This window comes from Colobus angolensis, unplaced genomic scaffold (genome assembly GCF_000951035.1).
Source record: "Colobus angolensis palliatus isolate OR3802 unplaced genomic scaffold, Cang.pa_1.0 Scaffold147, whole genome shotgun sequence".
In the NCBI taxonomy this organism is placed as follows: Eukaryota; Metazoa; Chordata; class Mammalia; order Primates; family Cercopithecidae; genus Colobus; species Colobus angolensis.
In genome coordinates, this window is record NW_012114566.1 from 6623218 (window position 1) to 6647964 (window position 24747).

The window sequence follows — 24747 nt, forward strand, 5'->3', positions numbered from 1 at the left end:
CTGTACCCATTAACTTGTCATTTACATTAGGTATATCTCCTAATGCTATCCCTCCCCCATCCCCCATCCCCACAAGAGGCCCGGGTGTGTGATGTTCCCCTTCCTGACCACACCTAATTTTTAAAGATTTTTGTACAGATAGAGTCTCACTATGTTGCCCACGCTGGTCTCAAATTTCTGGCCTCAAGTGATCCTCCCACCCCGGCCTCTCAAAGTGCTGGGATTACAGGAGTCAGCCACCACACCTGGCCTTGTCTTTATTTTAAATCATTCCTTCTGCAGTGTCACCTTTGTCTACCTTCCCTGTACCTTCATTCCCCAAATGTGGAACTAAAGCAAGAGAACTTTAGTATAGCCGCTTTCAATGGAAGCTTGGGATTACAGGTAGAGATGACATTGGGCCACAAGCTTAAAATAGAGTGTAATCCATCCCTTGAATAAAAAGAATGTAATAATCCACTCTATCCCACTACGGGTTGCTGCTGGATATGTTACCTTTAAGTCCTTGCTTATGTCCTTCTATTCTGTGACCATTTCTTTTCCTCTCTACAAGGTTTTTTTTTCCTTCAGTCTTCCCAAATTCCTATTCATTTCTTAAGCAGAGTTGTTCTTCACCTTTTACTCCAAATCCAGCTTGTGGCCAACTCATGCATATCCCAGAATCCATTAAGGAGCTCTGGCAATGGATTATCAACTTCAGATTTCTATCTGTTAAAGCACATTGTTCCATGATAGCTTTGGAATTCGTTTTTCCTTTACAGGATACAAATTTTAGGAAGTGCTTCCCTCCTGACTAATCTTGGTAAGCAGAGAGGGAGCTATTTAAAGACTTATCCTTCTCCACTTCACAGAAAAGCCTGAAGAGATTTCTTTCCTTTCTTTTTCCTTTCAGCTCCTTCTCTTTTCCTTCTTCTCCCCACCCAACACAAAGAGGGTGATTGTAATGTATTCATATGTTCGCAATCCAAATGAAGAACAAAGTATGAAACCCAGTCTAAGGGGAAGGGGTACACTGGGTGCCATGTGCTATCACATCTAGTCCCAGTTCCGCAATGTCCTAGCAGTATGATTTTGAGTTGCTCCTTTTGACATTTGTGACGAAAACTACAGTTTATCTATGTCACAAGGGCATTCTAAAGACTAAATCAGAGGACAGATGAAGAAGTGCATCTTAAATTATAAAGAGCTACCCAAGTATAACAGAGTGAATACCAGATGGCAGATTCCATCAGTACAAGGGCCAAGAGAACAAGGCAAGAACCCAGCTGCTGCTGATCTCTGAATAGAGGCAAGAATTCCATCAAAGAGCAAAGACTCCAGGGCCTGAGATTTTTGGGGCACCAAGGTTGGGGGAGGGTGGGGGCAACAACGAGACTGGAGCTTGGGTTGGAGAGCTAGTGGGATTCCTTTTGTTTTGTTGAGGCTGATTTGATCTCTGTGGTTGCTGTAGATCTAAACTTAAAAGAAATCTTACCCTACTCTCTCTTTTCTAAGGCTAAAGGAGCAAAGAGTTAATTACCTTGTTACATTCGTCTCTCTTTCCAAATTTTCCACATGAGCTTTCCCCTTCATTAGCCATCATATGAAACTGAAGAATATTTATTATTTATTGTGTGTATTAAATTTTATGTCTTTTCTTCTTAAAGTTTGCAATGCATGAGTTTACTACTTTCTGTATTCTCTCCTTAAAAAAGCAGTATTTTTGTTGTTTTTATTGTTTGTTTACTTGCAGTCCTCAAACGACTTTTCGTAGGGTCAATAATTCTTCATAAAAAGCAAAATGAAAAGATACTTCTGGCATGCTTTAGATTAATCACAAGAAGCAAATAGTTTCCCATACATTTTTCTTATTCTTAATTCCTTTCTTTTATCTTTTACCCAATTTAAATATAATACCTATAAATGCCCACTCAGTAATGGTTAAGTTATATGGTTTTACTTAAGGGCTCAATAGTAACTTATTAAAGTATATTTTATAAAATGATTTGGCTGTCAAGATAATATGACTATAGCAATGACTTATGTGCACACTGTGGGTCATTGCTATGGTTCTAAGTCAGTTCTAAAGGGAACACGATATGCACACCTACATGCCAATTTCAATCTTGATTATCTACCGCAATTCATTACACTAGAGGAATTCCGAAGAGTTTATTCATTTTAAGCCTTGTTTAACTTGCCTAGAAATGAACTGCTAAAGTATCAGTTGGAAAGCATGTCTGAATATTTCCTCCATTTAAAATGATCATTATTTTTGCACTTACAATAGGCAAGATATAAGAGTGCATTATACCTAGTCTTGTTCATCTTATGTATTTATGGCTTATTTCTATATTGTAAATGCCTTAAACACAGAATGCCTCTACTTCTTCTCTGTCTCACATGATGGAAATACGGATATCTTTTAGTACTTGCTTCACTTAATAATGCTGGGCTTGAATGAAAAAACTAGTTCACATGCATCAAAAAGGTTCACTTTAAAGTTTCCCCTAGCTGTTTAATATCTGAATGCAACAATCTAGGTTTTATTTGGAAATGATGATGCTTGTAATGATTATGTCTTATCCCCTCAAAGCAATTTGGAAAGCTTTGTCTGATAAACCTCTTTTATCCTAGTTCTGTCTTCTGCTATTCTTACCTCCCTTCCCCCTCCACTTTCCCCAATCCCTTTCCTCTTTATCCCTAACATTATTACTATTTTTCGGATTCGCTCTTATACTCTGTACACACTTGAGCAATTACGTAGGAAAAAGGAGTCTGGCGTTTTCTTATTGTAACCCAAAGAAAAACAAGCTTAAGCATATCTTGATAACATAAGAAGCCAATGGATTCATTCTTTGGGGAAAAAAAATCTGACCAGAAAGAAAACAAATAGACTTTCAAAATATAATATTTAGACTGGAAAAAAAAGTATAATGGGTCAGTTCATTTACTTAGAGAAGGTATTCTTAATGTTCTTAATTATGTATGAGTACATAATCTAGGTTGGTACAATTTTAGATGAAGCTGCTAAAACTAAAATGTTTGAGAAACAGATATTGCTAAATAGTACAGAGAAACCACTTTATACAGCACCATTTTTTCATTGAACACTCAACTGAGAAGTAAAACATCCAGAACATGCCCAGTTTATTGGGAGTTTGTTTTCATATTTCTGCATGTGTTTATAAAAGCATTTCAAGATGTAGCTTGTTACTGATTCTACCTTACTAAAAAATCAATCAAGCAACCATCATTTGCTAATTACTGATTCTACCTTGCTAAAAAATCAATCAAGCAACCATCATTTGCTAGTAAACGTTTTTATCACAGCTTTCAAACCTTTTCAAGACATCTGAGCTCATCTTCACTTCCTCCTTCTTGAAAAAGAGACCCCATGGTGTGACACTCTAAAACCACCTCTGGATTCAAAACTAGGACTGCCTGGGAATTGAAGGCCCAGTTGCTGAGATTTCCCTGATTTGCAAAGCAAGGGAGAGTTCTTAACTGAACAACTTGAGTTTGTAACTAAAAACAAAAACAAAAACCTGTTCATCTATTGCAAGCAAGTATACTCCCTTTGTTACATGGTATGCAATCAGATGCCTTTGAAATAAAAGGTAAGTTAAATCAGAAGTCTCAGGGACAAGAAAACACTATTTTAAAACAGGGAGTGTCAAATGTTTTTCAATTTAGTACCAAAGGGTATTTCACAGGTAATTTCTCAGGGCTGATGTTAGCTAATTATTAGCTACCATACCCTGCCTCCCATTCTTAGTGACTATCTCCTGGCAGAAAGACACAGCTAGGAGTGTTTTGTTTCATTTGTCCTTGGACTTTTTATCAGCATCAAGAAGGTGGACTGAGCCAAAGTTAGAAGAATTCTGGAGCTAAGCAAAAAGCGACACGTTTAACAGCCCCCATTAATTGGGGCTGTTACATGATTAATTTGAGAAAAACAGGAGAGACTGATTTCTTTACAACTCACAGTTGGATGCAACGCACTAAAAGTAATCCTGTAAATTACATTTTAAATCTCCAACATATTCCGAGCAGATAAAATAGTGGCATGATTGACCAAACTCCTTTTAAAAGTACACATATTACGATGCATCATAGTTATAAACAGATGGTATTTGGCCTCCTTCCTATTCTCAACATTTGGAATTTCTAAACTATGTGAATTAAACAATAATATTTTATAAACATACAAGGGATTTTGCTCACTGCTTTGTTAACATAGAAATTATACAATGCTGACATTTATTTAAATTTTAAAAAGTAAACAACAGTGTGCATCGAAATAAAGCAAACTAAAATCAACATAGAGAAGTATGTTCTGTGTGCATACTACCTACAATGGCACTGGCCTTTTAAAGGGAAGACATAATGGGTTGAAGAACAAATTGTAGCACAGATCGGCCTAATCCCTTGTACTCCAAGGCTCATTTAACACCTCTCTGTAAACAACGGATATTTATACCATAATTGGCTATTTGACCATCAGTGTTCATTTACTATGTAACCTGCTATTATGGAGTTAAAAGAAGCTCCCCTTCATTGGCTCGTCAGCTTTCAGAGTAGCGAAAGTGTCCTCGCAGTTTTAAAAACACTTACACAAACGGGAATCAGTCTGACACTTGTACTCAGAATGAGAAACATTATCATGATATCAATAAGTATATATTTATTCTTTGGGGGATATTAATGCCAGAAAGAAAAGGAAATATATTAGATCTGAGTATCATTTCCTGAGATTCTTTTCTAAAATGATAGCTTTAACCCTTTAGCCGCAGTTTGGAAGGAAGATCCATCTGCTGATTTGATGTACTAAATAGAAGGCACTTGGTTTCCAAACACTATTCTCAGATTTGCAAAGTTGTGCTGTGATGAATAAATAATGAATCAGATATTTCAATCCGTTTTATGATTTTTGAAAGCCCTGATGATCATTGTTTACAGTCTCTTCTCAATGCACTTCCCATGCGTTCTTGTTTAGCCTTCCAAGGGTAGGTTTATGTAGGCCACCCTCTCGCTTTACTTTTGGACTGCTCTCACGTGTTAACCCACCCGCTCACACCTTTAAACCAGTTTGGGGAATATTTCAAATCTGAGGGGGTAAATCTTGAGCGATAGATGACAAGGAGTATTCGCAAACACTCCAGGCTAATGTTTCTTGTATTTGGTCACAGGTGTGCCCTGCTTTTGCATACTATAATATCTCTATTGGTGAGAAAGAGGGAGAAAATTATGCTAAAACCATATGGATAGAAAGGAAAACGGCACTGCTGAAATCAGGAAGGATCAGCATTCCTTTTCTCCTATACATACATGTGTGTACTCGGATAAATAATGATAAATCACGGCAGTGTGAGGGAGGTTTTTAACAAAATGCAAGCTTCAAAATAGGAGTATTTTCCCAAGTTTTCAAAAACTTAATCAGAGCAAATGAGTGACAAATAAATGTTACGCTTCTAAATATTCTCCTGCCCCAATATTGCTTAACTCCTCTTCTCCACTCCTCCTAAATAACCAGTTAGCGGTGAGGAGGAGAAACGAGGTTTGTATTCAATATACAGGTGCGAAGTGAAAAAGAAAGCGTCTAGGGAGTGAGATTTAAATCACGTATCCGAACATACCAGAGTCAGAGAGGAGTTATTCTACAGTGTGTAGATAAAATCCCTTCCGGAGAGTCTCCGTGCCCATCCCCACTCCCCTTCCCGGGATTGCTGAGGGCAAGTTATGTTTTTTAAAAAGGTAGTAGGCACCGGTGTTTCCGGTTTTGCTTAGTGCGTCTTCATCATATTCCCTCACTGAGGACTGAGCCTGGCCGACTCAGGGAACCGAGTTCCATGAAATCCTCAGACGCGTAACGCACAGGGTGCCGGCCCACCCGGCTGCGCTCCCTTCCCGGGGTGCCCGAGAGAGAGCACCCAAGCCCGGTGCAGCCAAAGCCGGGCAGGAGTGGGCCCCCACCGCGTGCGCGCGTGCCAGCCTGGGAGTGTCGGCGCGCGCGTGGCAGGTGCGTGCCGGTGTGTGTGCGTGACAGCGCGCGCGTGGCACGGTGTTCGCGCGCCAGGGTGCGCGTGCCAGCGCGGGTGTGCGAAGGAGTGCGTGCGGGTGGGAGCGCCGGGGGCTGGAGGGGCCAGCGCCCTGGGACTAGCCCCTGGTGCTCCGCTCTGCGCTCCGCATCGCCCACGCAGCCGAGAGGAGTGGGTGATGACTTCGTGACCTCAACGTCCTCCCCAGTCCCTCGACGTGTTCCCGCGCCTGAAAGGTGCAGAAAACTCCCCCCACCGCTCTGGACCAGACTGAGCAAGGCGTTGAGGGCGGGCGCCGCCGCAGACCGGAGCTCGGGCTCGCTGGCCGCTCAGGCGCCGCAGTGTGGAGGGAGCGGACGCGCGGGCGAGGCGACCCGCTCTGGGCAACGCGGGCGCAGCTGCCCCGACGCAAGGCACGAGCTGGTCGGGGGCTCGGGCGAGCTGGGGCCGGCGTGCCGGGGAGTGCGCTCTCTCCGCAGGCGAGCGCCGGGTTCCGCGGAGGTTCCTGCGACCCCTGCCTCCCCACTGCCCGCTTCTCCGCCCGGAGACCCCGAGCCCCCAGGCTGCGGTGCACCAGGCCAGACCTGACCGAGGGCAGAAGACCTGAGCAGCAGGGAGGCAGAACGAAAAGAGGTAGCAAGCCCCAGACAAGGGATCCTTAATTACAGATTAAAGGCAAGCAAAACCGTACACCACATTTTCCTTGTGTCAGCTGACGGCCGCGACAAAAGAAAACAGAACGCTGGGGGGTTGCGGGGAGGCCCCTTATCTGCCCCCTACCCCTTGACAATGTGTGCAAATGTAAAATGCATTAGGTAGTGACTCTGGATAGGTGGTGCCCGGGGCCAAATCGCAGTTGCAGGCTCTATCGTGTAGGAGGACGGTTTGCTGATGCACCCAGAGATCTGGGGCACCTCTTACAAAAAAGGGACTACAAACACTCCGATTGAGCACATTTTGCTTCCTTTACATTTTGCTTCTTTAAAACTTCATTACTCATACATTTTAAGTTAAAAATTTTTGTGCTTAAAGTGTTGCAATTATCTTCAGTAAAATTCTAATACACACGCACACATACACACAATTTTGTTTTGCAATTTTGTAGATTCTGTTTTATTGGCCTGGTATCACAGCCTTAAAAATTCAAGGGGAAAAGCCAAACCGACTGAAAGCCAGGGAACATAGCGGCAAGCACCACAGAGCACAAGTTCCCCTCCATGACTCTGAGGCTCAAATGGAAAAAGGAGAGATGTCTGCTTTGATTTCTTTCCTTTTAATTAATCATGATCACAAAGCAATCTCCACCCTGTCCCTGGGATTTAAGATACTGGTTAAACTCCACCGTGTCCCGAATTCTCCATAGAAGGTGGAGGAGTGTTCAGAATCTAAAGTGGTCCACCCGCGGACCATTAAAAACCTTTAGGTCTGTGCCCTCATTTTTAATACTCAAATTAAAGGATCACCCCGAGCCGCCACGCAGTACACTCTTCTCTATTTTCTCCCTCTTGTTGCTGGGCCAGTTTTGGAAATTAGAAGGGGTTGTCTCTTTGTTAGCAATCTGTTTACTTTCTTCTGATACAATGAAGCATCAGGTTCAAGGTGACAAGGCTTCTTGGTTTAGTCATTTTTACCCATCTTCCTCTTCGTAGATTTTTTTTTTCATTTTCAATTATATTTTTTGCATCAATGTCATCTCCCGAACAGCATTTTAAAAATAAAATTTCCAAGTCCTTTTTTTATGTGGTTCCAGTCAAATGATTTACCCACATGTCAAATAATACTACTTACATCCAATATTAATAGCTGCCTATCAGTAATTCTTAAAGATCTTCTGATCCATGTTTAACAATTTAAATGATGGCTAACATTATTGACAGGCAAATGCCTGAACCAATAGTTTGTGGACTAGTTGCCAGCCAGATGACAGCCAGGTACACTCAGGGATAAGAACATAATTACTTTCTGCCCTAGTCTCTTCAACTGTAGAAGGCAGACAGCACTCTTTCTCACCTTCCAGGGAAGCAGATTAGCAGATTAACAAAATGATGTAAATCGCACAAGGTTTAAATCCCCCTTCCCCTTCTAATACCTATTTAGGAAAACTTTAAAATTTTTCCTTTTGGCATCTAGTCTTTCTGTGGTTTAGCCACATGCTCTCCCCTTTTTGGCTTTATCCTTCTGTAAAGTAAGTAAGGTGAAAGAGCATATTAGGAGTTTTTCTTTTCCTTATAGCTTTCCTGTGTTTGAGTGGATCATCCTGTTGCCGTCGTTTTAGTCCGGTTGTTGTTAGTTCATGTTCTTACCACCCACCAACGAATAGCACAGGATTAAGTTTATATTAATAAATGATGTTCATGAGTAGGTTTTTAAATGCCAGAGTTATGATTTATTTTTTAAAATGGGTGGAGAAAGGGGAGCGGCAATAAAACTAGCTCCCAAGTCATTCAAAATCCTTGGTTTCACACATCTATGTGGGCTTTTCTTTGTTTTGGTCTTTAAGTTTTTTGGACATACCTCTTATTTCCCTGTAAGTCCTATTATCATGGACCAAATGCCTTTTTTTGACTATCTTTGTCCATAGCTTGAAACCCTGTTTATTACGGTTAAATTTATAGAAAGTATTATATGGTCCTCTTTTCTACTTCCTAAGAGTTTATAATTGTCCCTGTTTATCTCCCCACCCATTAAGAATTCTGTAATAAATCCCTGCACCAAATAAATTAAAATCTGCAACTTCAGACACCCGAGGAAGAGGACATTAATCCACTTAGTAAAATACTCAAGACCTCCCCCTCTCAATTTCAGCTCTTCTTAATGTAACATTCAGTAATTACAGCTGGCTCCTTATACTTCCCTCCCTCCCTTTTATTCTGAATCATATTGGCCTTGCTTAACCTTCATTTCCTTTTCTACTCCCCACATTGGTCCACATACTTTTCTTTGACCATGTTTGTCTCTTTCTCTTTCTTTCTGCTGTGTGGATTGAGGGCAACAAATGAAGCTTTCCAAGAGCTTAATACTGGCTTGTAAAATCCCATCCTACCTCCCCATTCCACTATTAACGCTTTGTACAATTTTTATGCATCCTTCAGTTGTGTAGTTACTGCTCTATATTTTTCTGATTGATCATTAAGTTATGCTGGCTTTTCAGAACTGTCTCCATAATCCTGAAGCAAAGGCTTTTTACTTGGCATGCTCTCTGCCTTTGGAATGCCTTTCCTGGCAAGGACAGACGCTTTGGTTTGACTACGATTCTTAAGTTACAATTCAAAGCTAATTTGTTCAGTTAGGTTTCTACTATGAGCAGCTCTGTTTCTCACCGTTAAGTGCTCCATGATGCTGCTTAGTTGAAGGGTGTGTTGTTAAGTGCAAGATGTAATATACTCATATTGCACTTGATTATCAGTTTTGAAAAACAGCTGCATGCTTTGATATCTGTGTAAGGAAATATCGAAAGATAATATACCATTGGTATTTATTACTCTATAATTAAGGACGTGTCAGTGTTTCCCTTCCAAAAAAGCCCCTTATTTTCAGAAATTCATATCTCAGGCATAAATTTCCGTATGAATTACGGTCTAATACCATATTAGAAGTTTCTTCTTTTTAAGTCATCCCTCCCCTTCCTTTTCTTTCTGAGGAAGTAAGTCTCAGGATGTAATTTCTGGGTTATTGCTTTGGGATGAGGGGGAGCAGGCCCAGTGCTGCACAGTTCAAGGTGCTGCCACGTTGCCACCTGCTCCCTCTGCTCTCCTGCCCTGTGTGGGGAGACACTGGGGGCTGCCTTTCGGATGAAGGGTCAGCTTTATACATACATGGGTGAGCAGCTTTGTCGCTGTATGATTCAAAAGGCAATAGAGAAGAGTCAGTTGTCCAGAAATATCACAAGTGCCACAGAGTCTGAACTTTTAGTACATAAATCAATTCTTCTGCATTCCTCTCCTTATAGTCATTGAGAATACAAATACTGGCCGGTGTAACATAATACACCTAGAGCAAGGTATTAGCAACTAATTAACACATTTCTTCTTACAGTGAGAAGCAGAAGGAAGAAACAGGAGAAAGAGACGAGAAGACAATGTTTTTTCCCTCCTTGAAGAGGTGGTCTTGACTACTGCTCAACCACAGCCTACTGAAAAAGCCCTGGAAAATCTGAGTTCTAGATCTGCCTGTACCACCGGCAGGGACTTCTCTGCCTGAGGGACTTCTTCTGCCTGAGGGACTTCTCCTCAGGCCCCAGTTTCCTACATCTCAAATACAGGAGGTTATGAAAATAAGTGCTTCTCAGGAGGGCCAGGGAACTTACCTAAATGTATGAATTCAGTAGCATGTAAGACCACGGGGAGTGCTGGGGGCCTGTGACAGATGGGGTATACTCACTGAATGCCTCCCTAAAGGGAGAATCAGAGCAATAATAAAAACACTTAAAATAATGGCCATACTCCGGATGCGGTGGCTCACGCCTATAATCCCAGCACTTTGGGAGGCCGAGACGGGCGGATCCTGAGGTCAGGAGATCTAGACCATCCTGGCTCACAGTGAAACCCCATCTCTACTAAAAATACAAAAAAATTAGCCGGGCATGCTGGCGGGTGGCTTAGTCCCAGCTACTCGGGAGGCTGAGGCAGGAGAATGACATGAACTTGGGAGGCGGAGCTTGCAGTGAGCTGAGATGGTGCCACTGCACTCCAGCCTGGGAGACGGAGCGAGACTCCCTCTCAAACAAACAAAAAATTGGCCATACTACATGGTCTCTTGTGTCCCTTTTAACAGCAGGAAAGTGGGCCACAAAATAACCACCTCCACTGTCCTTTGCTGTCTCCTGCCAGCTGGAGACAGAAACAGAAAGGAACTAGAGGTCCAACTGAGTCATGCACACTGCACTTGGTGCTTCCTGAAAGGCACATAAGTGACAATGACAACATCCAATGTAGGGAAAGGCTTATACAAAAAAACCTTTTTTCTGTAACACACTTCAGCTCCTAAATAAGTCACTATATGTGCCTTAATTTTCTCATCTGTGAAATGATATTGAAGACATTAAATTTTCAGATCGAAAGAACTTCAGATTGCTTGAGAAAGGTCATACCAGTATTCCTAGGAGTCACATCTTCTCGCACCCCACCTTAGGCCTGCTATTTAAATGCAGTAACTAAGAGGAAAGTAATATAACCATTTAAAATTATCTTCCAAGAATCATCAATTCCTTCTATCAGTTTATAAAAACTATTAGGATCCTCTCCTTGGGGTTGGGAGTGGATAAGGAGTAACTCAGATAGTGATAGATGATGGCGGGACACCTGAAGAAACCGATCCCAAATTCCAATTTAGAAAAATGGACTGCAGAGTGAGTGGGGATCCTGGTCCCTGGAGCCGTTTGTGCCTCACATGCAGTGAGGGCATCCCACAGATACCAGGGAGAACTCTTCCCCCGGGATAGACTGCAATGAAAGCACAGAGACCACGATTCGCTCCTGCGTCCTGAAGAGGAAAGGGGAGAGGCAACACTACGGGGAGTGGGTAGTGAGTGTGGCTGGGAGCTCAGAGAGCTCTTGTGCTCTAACAGGCAGTTCTGAATTTTTTGAGATGAAAAAGACTGGGCTCATTTAACATCTGCCTTCATCTTCCTTTCCTTACCCTTCAGAAGGGAGTTTTAGAGCTACAGTTTTCCATCTTGTGTTTGCCAGAGGCGACTGTTAGAGATCGCGATCAGCAGCCCCAAGAAACAGGAACCTGTGGCCAGTTAAGTCTGACTTTCTCCACAGCATGAGGGTTGAGGTGAAGTCCCTGGCTCCTGTTAAGCAGAGGAAAGTCTTCTCAAGCAACATTGGCAGTAGAGTAGTTTCTATCACTGTCTGAGGGAAGCGGTTTTCTGACTCAATCAATAGTTGAGGAAACCAAGAAATGTTAAGGACAGCTTGATAGTAAAACTAGTAACATGCTTCCCAAAGTATTTATATCTCCTATCAAAAGGTATATGCAATAAATACACTGAAGATGCGTGAAAAGTCATAAAGAGTGGCAAGAAGCCTTCGTATATCATGACACAGCTTAAGAAACAGACCGCTCATCGTGCAACGAATGCACCTCTCCCTACTTTTATGTCCTTTTTTTCTCTACCATGGCCCCTCTGACATAACCATTATTGTAAGTTTGGTTAATGTCCAGGTTTTCTGTAATACTGTTCTTTAATCACACGTCTGTATCTTTGAGCAGCATGTAGAATTGCTCGCATGTTTTTCAAACTTCCCCAGTTACATTTTAATGAATAGCTTTGAAGAGAGGGCATAGGATAGGAGCATTAGTTGTCTGTATTGCAATTCAAATTTTAAAATGAAACATGTTCAAGTCAGTGGTTTATAATATACTCTCTTCATTGTTAAACATAAGATCTAATATTAAATAGTCCCAAATTTTCCACTGAAAAAGAAAGGCAGTTGGGTCAATAGTCAATAGAAGAATAAGACCCACAAGTGTATGTCAGCATTAAAAGACAGCATGGACTATCATTTGAAAACTGATTGTATCATCCACAGAAAGTATCTTGAGACTTAAGTGAAATTTCTTTTGTGGCTCATAGTATTTCTGGGTAGCAGATGCTTTCTCAAAAACAGATTCTACTTTTAAAAATATCAAATATAATTAACACCTTCAACATAAAATGAAATCTTTGCTTCCAGATGCATTTCAAGGTGTTGGAATTAATCTATGCAGCCCTCTATGGCTAAGAGTTTCCATTGACTTATGGATTCTGCTGCCATACTGATGTCTGAAGGACTGAGAACAGGAGCAGGGCATTTCAACTTAACTGTATTTGAAGGATGCTTATAAAACCAGGAGCATTTTTAAAAAGGTATTTGCATCTATTTCTGATCAACACAGTATAAACGAGAAGGTTAAGAACCAGGTGCCCTGGTATTTGTTATAGAAACACCTAGTCAGAAACACAGATTAAGTTTAGGGCAAGCTGTATTTCAAGACACTGTGTCAAAGTCTTGACAATGGATGGACTTTTAAAGATATTTAAAATTAAAATTGGTTTTATTTTAAAAGAAAAAACAATCGAGTGTCAAAAAAAAGAAAAAATTTTTCCATAAAACATACTCAAAACAATAAATGATGGGGGTGGTTGATAAGGGAAACCAAATTAATGAGTTAACTTGTAGTACCAATTATCTGCTGAGATTTCAGCAAAATACTGATTAACTTATTTAATAACACTCCATTCCGCTAGGTCATGGGTGTTGAGAACCATGTGTGAGCGCACACATATACTCCTACATCTTTTTAAATGTTAAGAATTACACATTTACAAAACTTTTTATTGCTTTTGTGAACTAATAGCAACTCTGACATTACAGTCTTTATAAGTTTTGTTTTTTTAAACTCCAAATCTCAGCATCACGCAAATAAGTGACACATTTAAGTTTTTTTTTATTTTTAAAATTAATTAATGAATTTTTTAGATGGAGTCTTGCTCTGTCGCCCAGGCTGGAGTTCAGTGGCACAATCTCAGCTCACTGCAAGCTCTGCCTCCCAGGTTCATGCCATTCTCCTGCCTCAGCCTCCCAAGTAGCTGGGACTACAGGTGTCCGCCACCAAGCCCGGCTAATTTTTTGTATTTTTAGTAGAGACGGGGATTGACCATGTTAGTTAAGATGGTCTCAATTTCCTGACCTCATGATCCACCTGTCTTGGCCTCCAAAAGTGCTGGGATTACAGGCGTGAGCCACTGCACACAGCCTAATGTAAGTTTTTATCCTGGAAGGAATGTTGGCCACAGCTAATGGCAAAATTTTATTAGCATTTATGAGTGTAGAAAAAATGCTCACACACAGGTAACTTTCAATATTATATTTGCCTAAATTAGGAAAATACATAGATGTTTCAGATGCACTCTCTGAAAAGTGTTTAATGCTTTTTTTTTTTTTTCCTATCAATTAGTGAGAAAACATATATGGGTACTAGTTGTGTGTAGAATATCTTAGCCACTATAAAGTGTAAGCCCATTTATTTTCAGGATAGAAAAACACAGTAAACGAAGCACGATTTCCTGACTGTGGGAAAATACTATTTTGAGAAGATGTCGTATGTGACACAGCACCTGACAGAAGCCAACTGACTCATCTGGTTTATCTCTGTAGGTGGCATAAAGTATAACCTTGCCCATGAGAAGTGGCAAAGCATTTATTATTAATATTTATATCTTCAGTTTTGCTCTCCAAAGGAGCACACCTGCTAGATTCTGAGTTCCATAGCCTTAGACTGGAAGGAACTTCCAAAATACTTCTTGAGCTCTTTGTTTTCTGGGTGAGGAAGTAATTTGTTCACTGGCTTCCCTGTAAGAGAGTCTAGAAGCCAGTGCTACGGTGGCCCATCACACACTGTGGGTCTCATAAAGGTTGGAGAGAGTTGTCTGTTCAGATGGAGCTTGTTGTTTCTGCTTCTTACTCTTCCTGCTTTTAAATTCCCAGGCCTCATAGACTCCCAAATCCTGCTTTCTTTGATCTGTAATACTGCCTCTCTCCCAAGGGCTTTGTCTGGCTCCCTAACCTTGATCTGTTTCATGCTTTCGATTTTCCTACCTGTCAAATGGGCCCTACTGGCCTTCTGAATCATTGCTTTCTCCATCTTAGATGCCTGCTAGGCCACTCGATCCTTCCAGAAGCTAGAGAGCCTGGCTTGCCCCTTGTCGCGCCACCTTTCCCTGGCTGTGCCTCACTCTGTGGTGTATAGAAGTTACTCATTTCAAAAGCTAGGGAAAGTTACAATTTACCTGTCAGTAAACAGAAGATGGTTTATCAACAGACTTTACCTTAATGACTACAAATGTTTACCTCCTGCTTTCCAGAATGCAAAGAAAATCTTGGAAATGTCATAATATCTTACAAACATTTGCAAAACAGATCCTTGTTCATCCGGAAAGGAAACAATTGTATTCGTTGTCTCTGTCACAAGGAAAACGTTCCGTGAGAAACATATAGGTAGATGTATACATCTATACATAAATGAATATGATAATTAAAAATTGCAGTGGGTACTTTATTAAAAATTTATTTTACCATCTAGCTATTCAAAACATCTTTACATCAACAAACACAGCAGTTTGACTATTGGAATCATAAGCGATTTATCTTGAAAAGGTTATATTTATAGGTGGATGCAAGTATTTTGGAGCAGTATTTCTATCAAAATTACTGGTTTTGTTAGGAGTATTTTGATTTCTCTATTTTTACACTGGGAAAAAAAATTAAAACAAGTATGTCAGTGTTCATTTTATGGGCTACATGGCTTCACTGTGTTTGTCATGTTTGTCCGAATTACAGCTGTTTATCTTGCAACTTTCTTTAAGATTAATTAAATGCAAATGTAACTCTGTGAATCATGGGAATACCTGCCAGACCTCTTATTAATACCTTCACTTAAAAACCCCTGTGCCTGAGAGTCATTAATTTGCTAAAAGAAAAGTGCTAAAGCAGCCCTTTGCCCACAAACAATTCTGCGTTGGCTGCCCAATTAGTCCCGAAGCATTCTGATCCTCCTTTCAGGCCTCGTGGCCCTTTGAGGACACAAGAAGGCTCCGATGATAACCTGGCAACCTAGGTAGAAACCCAGCCAAGTGTAAGCGTTTGAAGCTGCAGTTTGGCTGCCATCGTGTCGGCGAAAAGAAAGAATTCAGGCACCATGTCATCCAGTACAAAGGATAAAAACGGATTCAACCGGAAATTCAATGTGGCACCACATATGGGATACATGAGTGCGGTTATACAACAGGCCACATATTTTTTTTGAACAGTCTCCTACATGTGATGCCGAGGACATGTGTAACCATCATAACGTCTCTAGGAATCTGTATTTAATTTGAGTTGGGGTGGTGGCAGGGATTGGAGATCTGAAGCCGCCACAGGTTTGTGGCAGATGGCTCTGTGTCAGCTATGACAAGCAGCCAGGCTCAGCTTCCTCTGCAGATTTTCTTTTCTCTCTGATCAGGTAAATATGGGCACACTCTGGAAAGTTCTTCAGATTCTGCCTTAGGCTGCAAGTTTGTGACTTAGCCCCATCTGTCACAAATCTTCCCTAGGTTCTGTTGTAAGCAGAGACCTGAATTTACCATGTAGGGCTGCCCAAGAAAACGGAGCGATTTCACCCTGCAACGAGGAGGAGGGAGAGAAGAGAAAGAAGTGAAGAGCATTAATGACTAAAAGATGAAAGTATGCTGAAAATTTATATTGCAAATTTGCATCACTTACGTCAATTACATTTCAAAAAGCCACCAAGTAAATGGTTCTTGAGTTTCATCACCTCAGGAAATCTCAGTTTCTGATTGGTTTAAAGTGTTGTTGTATTTCCAACCAGAGAAGAAGGCTACTGTTTTTTGCAAATGGGTATATTCTGCTGCACACATATTTCTTGGTTTATGTTATGAATGACAGCCATTGGAAGTTCATCATCCAATTTTTATATAAACACAAGACACATAACACTGTACATACAAGTTTTTGCTGTGAATTTTACTTTTAATTGATGAAGACATAACGAAAAATGCCATTAATATTATGTGAAATTTAAAAAGTGCTTCATATTTATAACAGGTTTATATTCATTATTTCATAATAGCAGTACCTCGGGGTAAATTGATATTTAAAAAATATATTCTTCCAGGTTTACAGATGAATCACATAGAAGCCAAGAAAATCACCTAGAATCAGGTTGCAAATGAGTAGCAGAGAAGGACAAAACCTCTGACTGACCTTAATCAGCCAAAGCATATCTGTGATGCTAAAAGGCTTTTTCCTTTTATTTTATTTAGACAAATCAAAGGAAAGCCAGACCAAATAAAATTGAGGCAGGAGGTGAAGAAGGAAGGAAGGGAGAGAGGGGAGAAGAAAGGGAAGGGAGGGAAAGGCAGAGGAGGGAGAGAGAGAAAGAGTGAGAGACTGAGACTGAGAATTTGCCTTAATTGTGCTGGTGCAGTTGAGAGCTTCTAGAAGTTCTTAGAACATCATAAACATTTAAGTTTTCATGTTTAAGGAAAAAGTAAGGACTCTGGAGCAGTATTAAAACTAGTGAGCAACAGCTTATTCAAATCTAGAGTTTAAGCTCAAATTAAAAGGGGACTGTAGAGTGACCAGTTTCTTGAAGGAAACAAAGTAGCTTGGCTGTGGTTCAGGTACATATAGCTTGACATAATCAAGATAACTACAAATGGCTTTTCTGGGCAATGAGTGTGAATTGTAAGCTTAATTATTGTTTTGAATTAGTTTCCGGCAGAACTCTAAAAATTCTTCTCTCTTCCAAACAACAGGAGATTACAAAAGTTTTGTCAATATTGAGGAACTTGAAGAGGAAAACAAAAAAATCAGGAGCTATCACCTGAAAAATCTTAAACTACAAGTCACTCTCAGAAAGCAAGAATGGCATCTCTCTCTCTTTTTAAACCAGAGAGTACCATTCAATTTATAAATAAAAGTAAATGAAAAATAGGATTGGAATGAAAATATCTTACGTCAGTCTGGATGATACCTACCTTACACAACTGCCCTATTTGTACTCGTATATTCATTTCAGTACTGGTAATGAGGGAATAGCTATAAAATGTCTTTCAACGGCATTTAAAAATATAATGATCAGGGTTCTCTAAAAGCATGAAATACTAATTTCAAATAATTGTTGAGAATTTTCCATAAGTAAATTCACATAGTATAATAAAAGTGAGGCCAAAAAGATACAACTTCACAGTATTACACTTGCTTGGGTTAGAAAGGAAGAACTATGGTTAGTTTAAGGGGTCAATCCTTAGCTGATTCTTTTCTGATTATTTCTAGAAATTTGTGTTCAAGTTAGGCTTAGGAGTCATCGAAGAGCTCCCTATTTTATCTCTGTGAGAAGTATGTGTCCAGTGCATCTGCCTGATGTGAAAAAGTACATGTCTCGACAATACAAGTTTACAGTCAATGACTCAACTGTAGACATCAACTTTGTCAGAAGTGGTTTTATATTTTCTTAAATTAAGAAAAATGGTTTTAGGTTTTTTAAATTATTAAGAAACATTTAATTTTTGCATGTATTGGATTTCTCTAACGATCCTAAGGCGTGTGTGTGTGTGTGTGTGTAAGAAAGAAAGAGACTGAGTACACACGTACATGCAAATGAGGAATTTAAACATTTCAGATCTGAAATTATTTCAGGTAGGAAGTCATGGACACAAGTGTTCTGTGATAGAAGGAGTCACTTTAAGAAAAAAAGTAAATTCTGTTTCTGCTTTTCACTTACTAGCATTCTGTTTCAAATCCTGCTTCAAGTTATACCCCAAACTCTCACTCATATTGAAAGTATAATGTCTGATGTGAGAAGAAAGCCAAGTGTTAGTAGCCTTATTCTAGTCATTAAATTTCTAAGTGTGAATCCATATGAAAAATCCTATCCTAAAGTGAACTCTATATGATAAGAAGTTGAAATGATTTTAAAATGTAAACTTTTAACAACAAAAAAAGAGTAAGGTGTAAAAATGTAAAAGGAACAAATTAAAGAATTCAGTGACATTCTATCCTTTTAGATCTTAGAAGAATATGTTTTATAAAAGCAAAACAGCACTGTCCAATGAAATAAATCTAAAAATAACTCCTAACATTCTTTTCACAGTACACACAAAAGATCCTTTCCGATTGCATAAGAAAAGTAGGTAAAAGCTAAAATGCTAATTCTCTAGTATTTAGTAAAAGCAAATGTTACCTATTTATAAAAGCAAATGTGTCTATTTATGAAACACAAGATAAAAAATTACAATAACTTGTATCATTATTATAAAGGTTTAGAAGGCATTTTTTCTTCTCTGTTTTGGCTTTAAATCCTGTAACAACACACAAACTAAATCTGTGGTCCTTCCTGTGCTTTTAACTCTATACCTTGCAACATGCCAGTTTTTCCTAATAATTGTATCATAAAGCTCCTGATTACTTAAAATTTTAGATGAATTTATTAATTTTTGAAATTAATTTTTAGACAATATCACTAAGCACTATGGATGAAGGCAAATGTGAAAATATGTTATAGATTTATAAGAGAAAGATCCATGGTAGCCTATGCTTAAAAATGAATTATATAAATAAGTTCTTATAAATGCTTTTGCATGAATTACTAATTTATAAAACTTTGAGATGCAGGTTTTTATGGTGTACAAACTAAAATACATTTAAGTACTAACATGTACTCAATGAAACAGCATTTAAGATATAGGTTATCATTTAAGCTGTGTGAGGAACAATTTGGTATATTAACAACATACCACTAAGCTGCCATTCTTTTTTTCAGAAGTTGTTTGTAAAATAAATAATTATAGCTCTGTTATGGCAGTAGCTGAATGAAAATATTTCAAGTGGACATCTGCTTTCTTTTCTTACTAGAGGCAACTTGTTGCAGTGACTTTTGAAATGGTTAAAAATTTGCAGATGTTTAAAATTTGCAGATGCAGAATAACAGGGTTAAGCAATGTTACAAACTGATACATTTTGATGGTGGAAACACATTTATAAATACTTCACCAAAAATTCATCCAAAGAGGGAAAAAATCAATAATCTGACAGAGAACTCACTGAAAATTGCTTTGTGTCATATATAGAAAATAAATTCATTTGTATTAATACTTGTATTTCCTCAATTTCCATTATCTGCATATTTTGACAGTCTATCACATGCGAAACTATTTGACTGATATTTCATACAAACAAAACTGCTACTGAACTTTAAAAATTAGGAAATATTGAGGTAAATCTTGGACAACCGTTTTCTCTGTGGAGCTTCCCATGTATACAATACAATAGTATTGACTCAAGGAGTAATACTGAAGCTGGAACTGTTCAGTCAGCATTTTAAACTATTATGAGCTACCTTCTGAACCATTGCCAAGTTAATAGACAATGAAAGATAATGAGCTTGAAATTGGGTGTTAAATTGCATTTTTGGTTCTCTTTCTTTTTCTTGAAGTTTAACTGTTTCCTGTAGAAACAAAGTCATGTTTTGATGTATCACTATGTAAATATGTATTTTAGGCTATGAACAGGGAAAGGAGAAAAAAAAAAGGCAGAGAATTGTATTTCATGTAGAAGGTTATATATTAACATAGGAAAATTAAAATATGTTAGATTATAAAACTGCTAGATTGTAAACTATACTGGATTTATGTAAAATGAAGATGCTACATTCGAAGAATATAAAAAGGTATATTACTCATGGCCTAGAGCCACCTTCAAAACTCATAAAGCAGATTTATCCTAGTTCAATTACTTAGACTTTTAGTAGGGCCTCTTTGTGTTGTTATTTCAACAATGTAAAATTCTTGATTCAAATAAAGAAAAGAAGATAACGAACGAGGGTAGTGAATGATGATGCTGTTTACACTATTTTCCCTTTGCCATTCAGAGATGAGACTGACATTCTTATTCTAAAGAAACTGAGGATTTTTTATGTCATTTTTATTAAATTGGACACGAGATATATTCAATTCTTAAAAATCACCTTTCAAGTAGTTCAAAAATGAACACCAAACTTCACTAATGCCATTTACCTGAATTTTTGAGGACTAAGGATTTCATTATGATGGGAAGAAAGGCTTATCCTCATTAGTATAATTGTAGAATCTTTCCTTTACTTCCTTTTAAACTAATGAGTTACATTAATCCAGGTTCATTTTTATAAGCCTCTAGGGGCTAAATATAAAGGACAGTCATCTTAGAAAACAATAAATTTTAAAAAAAGCATGTACCATGCATTAAGTGCACGTATTTCATAAGACCTAGGTTAATACAACTGGCATCCAGTTTAATTAATCCTTGTTAGTGTAACAACTAATATCCCTCCCTAGCATGTTTCCTTTAAACATTAGTATCTTAATTAAATGTTTTTTTTTTAAGATTTTTCTTTGTACTTCAATATGGCATTTATACCATGTAAATCTCTTCTCAATAACTACCTTATAGAGATGTTTTCTTACAATATCTGGTCTCTTGCAGAAATTCTGGAGCCTTTTTGAAAGCTGTTCAGGTGTAGAATACAGATATTCAGCTGCAGGAAAAACAGATACATTTTTAATGAAACAAAAACCTCAAAGCACACACTCGATATTAGTCACTTTACTAATTAAAAATGCATATTGCTCTGTGCCGCCTCGTGTTTTACATTATTTAAGCATGATTTTATAAGGTTACCTCAGCTCACAAGGATGTTTAATGCTAAATAAGACTGTGTAGTTGTGCTGTTTAGACATCTCCTTTGGGTGATTAAAATACATTATTCTAATGTAACACAATGCATATGTGATATATTTAGTGATGAGAATTTTTTCAAAGAACTGGTACTATAGCCGTATGTACCCGTACAACAGTTGCATATTATTAACTAGTCAATTGTTTAAATAATTTGGTGTGACTTTCAGTCCCTGATTTTTCTCTGTGTGTATCATTAAAAAAAATCTGTAAGCAATTGCAGCAACACTGACCTGCTTATAAAAATCCATCATTATGGGATGTGTATGCTAACAATGAAGAATGTTATTTGAAAACTTGCTTTTTTGTTATCTTAAAAGAACAGATGGTAAATATAAGCTTACTCTAATGTATTAAAACACATACAATTTTCCTTAACACTAACATGTTGACTTGCCAAATAAACAATTGCTCCTGCCTAAGTTTATTTTCAAACTTTCTAATTTAGCATTAAATCTCAATCAAGATGAATGCACATTAAAGCAGCTACCTGGAAATATTTCGGGATAAACCAAATCTTTAGGACAAAGTGGGTAACACCCACAGTACACAGCTTCCAACCTAGAAAAATTTGAGAAAGAGGATAAGAATATATTAAAAAGACAGTACCATCATACCCAGAAAGTGGTTTTGTTTGCCTAAAGTTAACAGAACGAGCCCAGAGTTAACTGGGACAAAAAACATGGTCGGCAGTATAATTCTAAAAGCCAAAGTTGCTCTTTTAAAAGATTTTATTGATCATATATGAATTTCATAGGACAGAACCAACAGCATATGTTTTGTTCACTGAATTAATCAAAGCGCAGCTCTGCATTTTTTTTTTGTTTTTAAAATACTGTTTAACACATTTTATAATCAGCAGATAAACACATGTAACAACATGGTAAAGTATGGACAGCTTTTCTTAATAATGCTGCAAAGGCTCAGAATGTTCATTTTTCAAAAATGTTTAAATAAAATAGCAAATACTTAACTTTAGCACTGTCGCCGTAGAAAAGATTGAGGCACTTTTAAAAGCATCAGAAAAAAATTTACAATCTGTTGTAATGGGGCATTTTCATTTTAAGCTCATGCTTCAAAACAATTTGTTATTATGCAGAATGTAAAACTCTTCCCCCTTTTGTCGAAAAACTCTCATGAAGACTACTTCAATGAACATTTTGCTTTCTTGACTAAAAATGCAGCTCACTTTCCATTTTATCAGCAAAGAATGCTTGTATTATTAAACAAACAAATATGGAAGTTTCACTTTGTGAAAGGATTTCCCCATGGACCCACCTATGGGAAGTTTTTCTTCACATCACAGTAGAACGGTTAAGCAGAAGGAAGGTATTGCATCTTCCTTCTGTGTTAGCCCTGCATAATAGCTATTGATCTGACATATAATCAACTTTAAAGATACCACTGTCATCTCTGTTGGCTAGAAATTATGCAGTGAAATTCAAAACACCCTTTAAAATATGTTTATTTTATGAGAAACTTTGAATTGCATCCAAAATGTTGACCAAAGGGGAAATTTATTTTGAACTGCAGATTTTTTTCAACCCAAAGTACTCTGAAGTCATGTTAGTGTTTACCTGGTTTATTTACAGTGACCAAGTAAATGAAACTTAAGCTGTTTTTAAGTGAGTGATGTTTTCCCTATTTTCCTATGTTAACTGAAATTAAATAAAAACTATTTACTTTGAGCTGCAAATTTTGGAAAAATACTTAGTTCAAAGTTTTGCTTGAGAACTGATAGAAGTTACAAAATAATCTAGTGGGAAGGCACAGGTTCCGGTTACCAATTATTAATATCAGAATGCAAACTAATATCTAATTTTTTGTGATACACACATAGGGTACACATAGAAATTCTTATAAGCACAGCTATAAAGTACACTGTGACTGTATTATAAAACACTTAAAAAAGTTTTGAGTTTATAAACCAGTGATATTGTTTATGGACCAAAAGAAAATAGGCACTTTATCTGAAGACATTGTTTTTAAATGCTGTGCCAATCGAAAAGCAAATACATATGAACATTCTCTCATAATTACATAAAATCAAGAGTGAAGTCATAGGCATTTCAGAGAGTGCACATGTTATCTGCTTTTTAATAATGGATTTGAATTAGAGTATTCTGTTCCCCGAAAGAAAACTGCAGGCCAAGTTACATTTTGAGTCATCATATGAATATGTACCATGCCGTTTCCAAAAAACCTCTGCTAATTAAAATACAGTAAGATAGAAATGGCATTATTTGATTTAGGAAGAAAAAATTTACAAATTTTGGATTTCAACTTCTATTTGTAAATTATGTTAGTCATGGTTATATTTCTAATTCATCAAGGAAAAAACCACCATCTCTTTTGGTTCTATTTTTGACTTGTTATGATATACATTACTTAGATGAGGACTATGTTTTAAAATATCTTAAATAGGCCATAGTATTTTAAAACCAATTTATAAAATTCATTTTCATAAGTTTCTCATTTTATATTTTTTTAAAATTATCTCATGACAACAATACAATTACTCATCACTTCAATTCTTAGGCACTACCAGTGAAATAATAGAGTTCCAATTGATCTATTGTTAAAATGACTAGTAAATGACCTTTTTATTCCAATTAACAAATCATCTGCCAAATCTATGAATCTTAATATTCAGATCTATTCACTTCAATTCATACAATTTATCTGCAAATAGTTGTTGGGCTTTTGATTCTAAATATAATTAGCTGATAATTTTGCTTGGCTGAATTACTTTTCTGGAGGGCCTGCAAAGGCTCTCAGTCGCATTATCTAGCAATAATGAATCTGATAGGTGAAATTTTTTACTGTAATGAGGATGAGACACAGTTGTGACACCTGAGTCTACTAATAACAGAAGACTGCTAATTATCGACAGCACTTTTTTGTGTGATGCAAGGAGAAAAAAAATCCCTCATTATTAAAAAATAAAAAGTTACAATTATAAGTGACACTGGAGGAGAGTAAATAAAATGGAGTGATTAAAACATTGCTGCTTTAAGGGTGTTTTTAATTAAGTGGAAATGCTAATGTTGTCATACTTAGCAGATGGGATTAAAATTAGTTATTGTAAGTAACTCATATTTTATGTTATGGTTTCCACAGCATGTCTACAAGATCTAAGAAAGTGATACATTCCATAAGACATTTTAAAAATGAAATTCTCATACTCTTTACAACTCATAATAATGAACATCATGAATAAACTATTGAAAAAAATCCTGCCAAGGATTTTACCATAGTGACTTAACTAGCAAGGAATGTAACCATAATGTACTGGACTGTTACAATCTCACTGATGGTATGCCTTTTGCTTTGCTGATTGTTGCATTCCCTATTTCAATCACACTCAACAAAAACAAAAGTTTGGTACTTGGGCATTTAGCCAACATCAAATGTGGTGTCAAGAAGGTAGGGCCTGGATACAAGAAAAGATCATGACCACCCACTAA

At 37.8% G+C, this 24747-nt stretch overlaps 1 protein-coding gene across 3 annotated transcripts in view; it reads right to left on the bottom strand.

Moving 5' to 3' along the window:
- Positions 1 to 15041: 15041 nt before the first annotated feature.
- Positions 15042 to 24747, bottom strand: part of GTDC1 (glycosyltransferase-like domain containing 1) — a 353921-nt gene continuing 344215 nt past the window's right edge. For all 3 annotated transcript variants that reach the window (XM_011935699.1, XM_011935701.1, XM_011935700.1), the window contains 3 exons: positions 21771 to 21841; positions 20989 to 21080; positions 15042 to 16168 (listed from right to left, as the gene is read on the bottom strand). In XM_011935699.1, the coding sequence (XP_011791089.1) occupies positions 16085 to 16168; positions 20989 to 21080; positions 21771 to 21841 (247 nt within the window). In that variant the 3' untranslated portion in view covers positions 15042 to 16084. The remainder of the gene's footprint in view (positions 16169 to 20988; positions 21081 to 21770; positions 21842 to 24747) is intronic.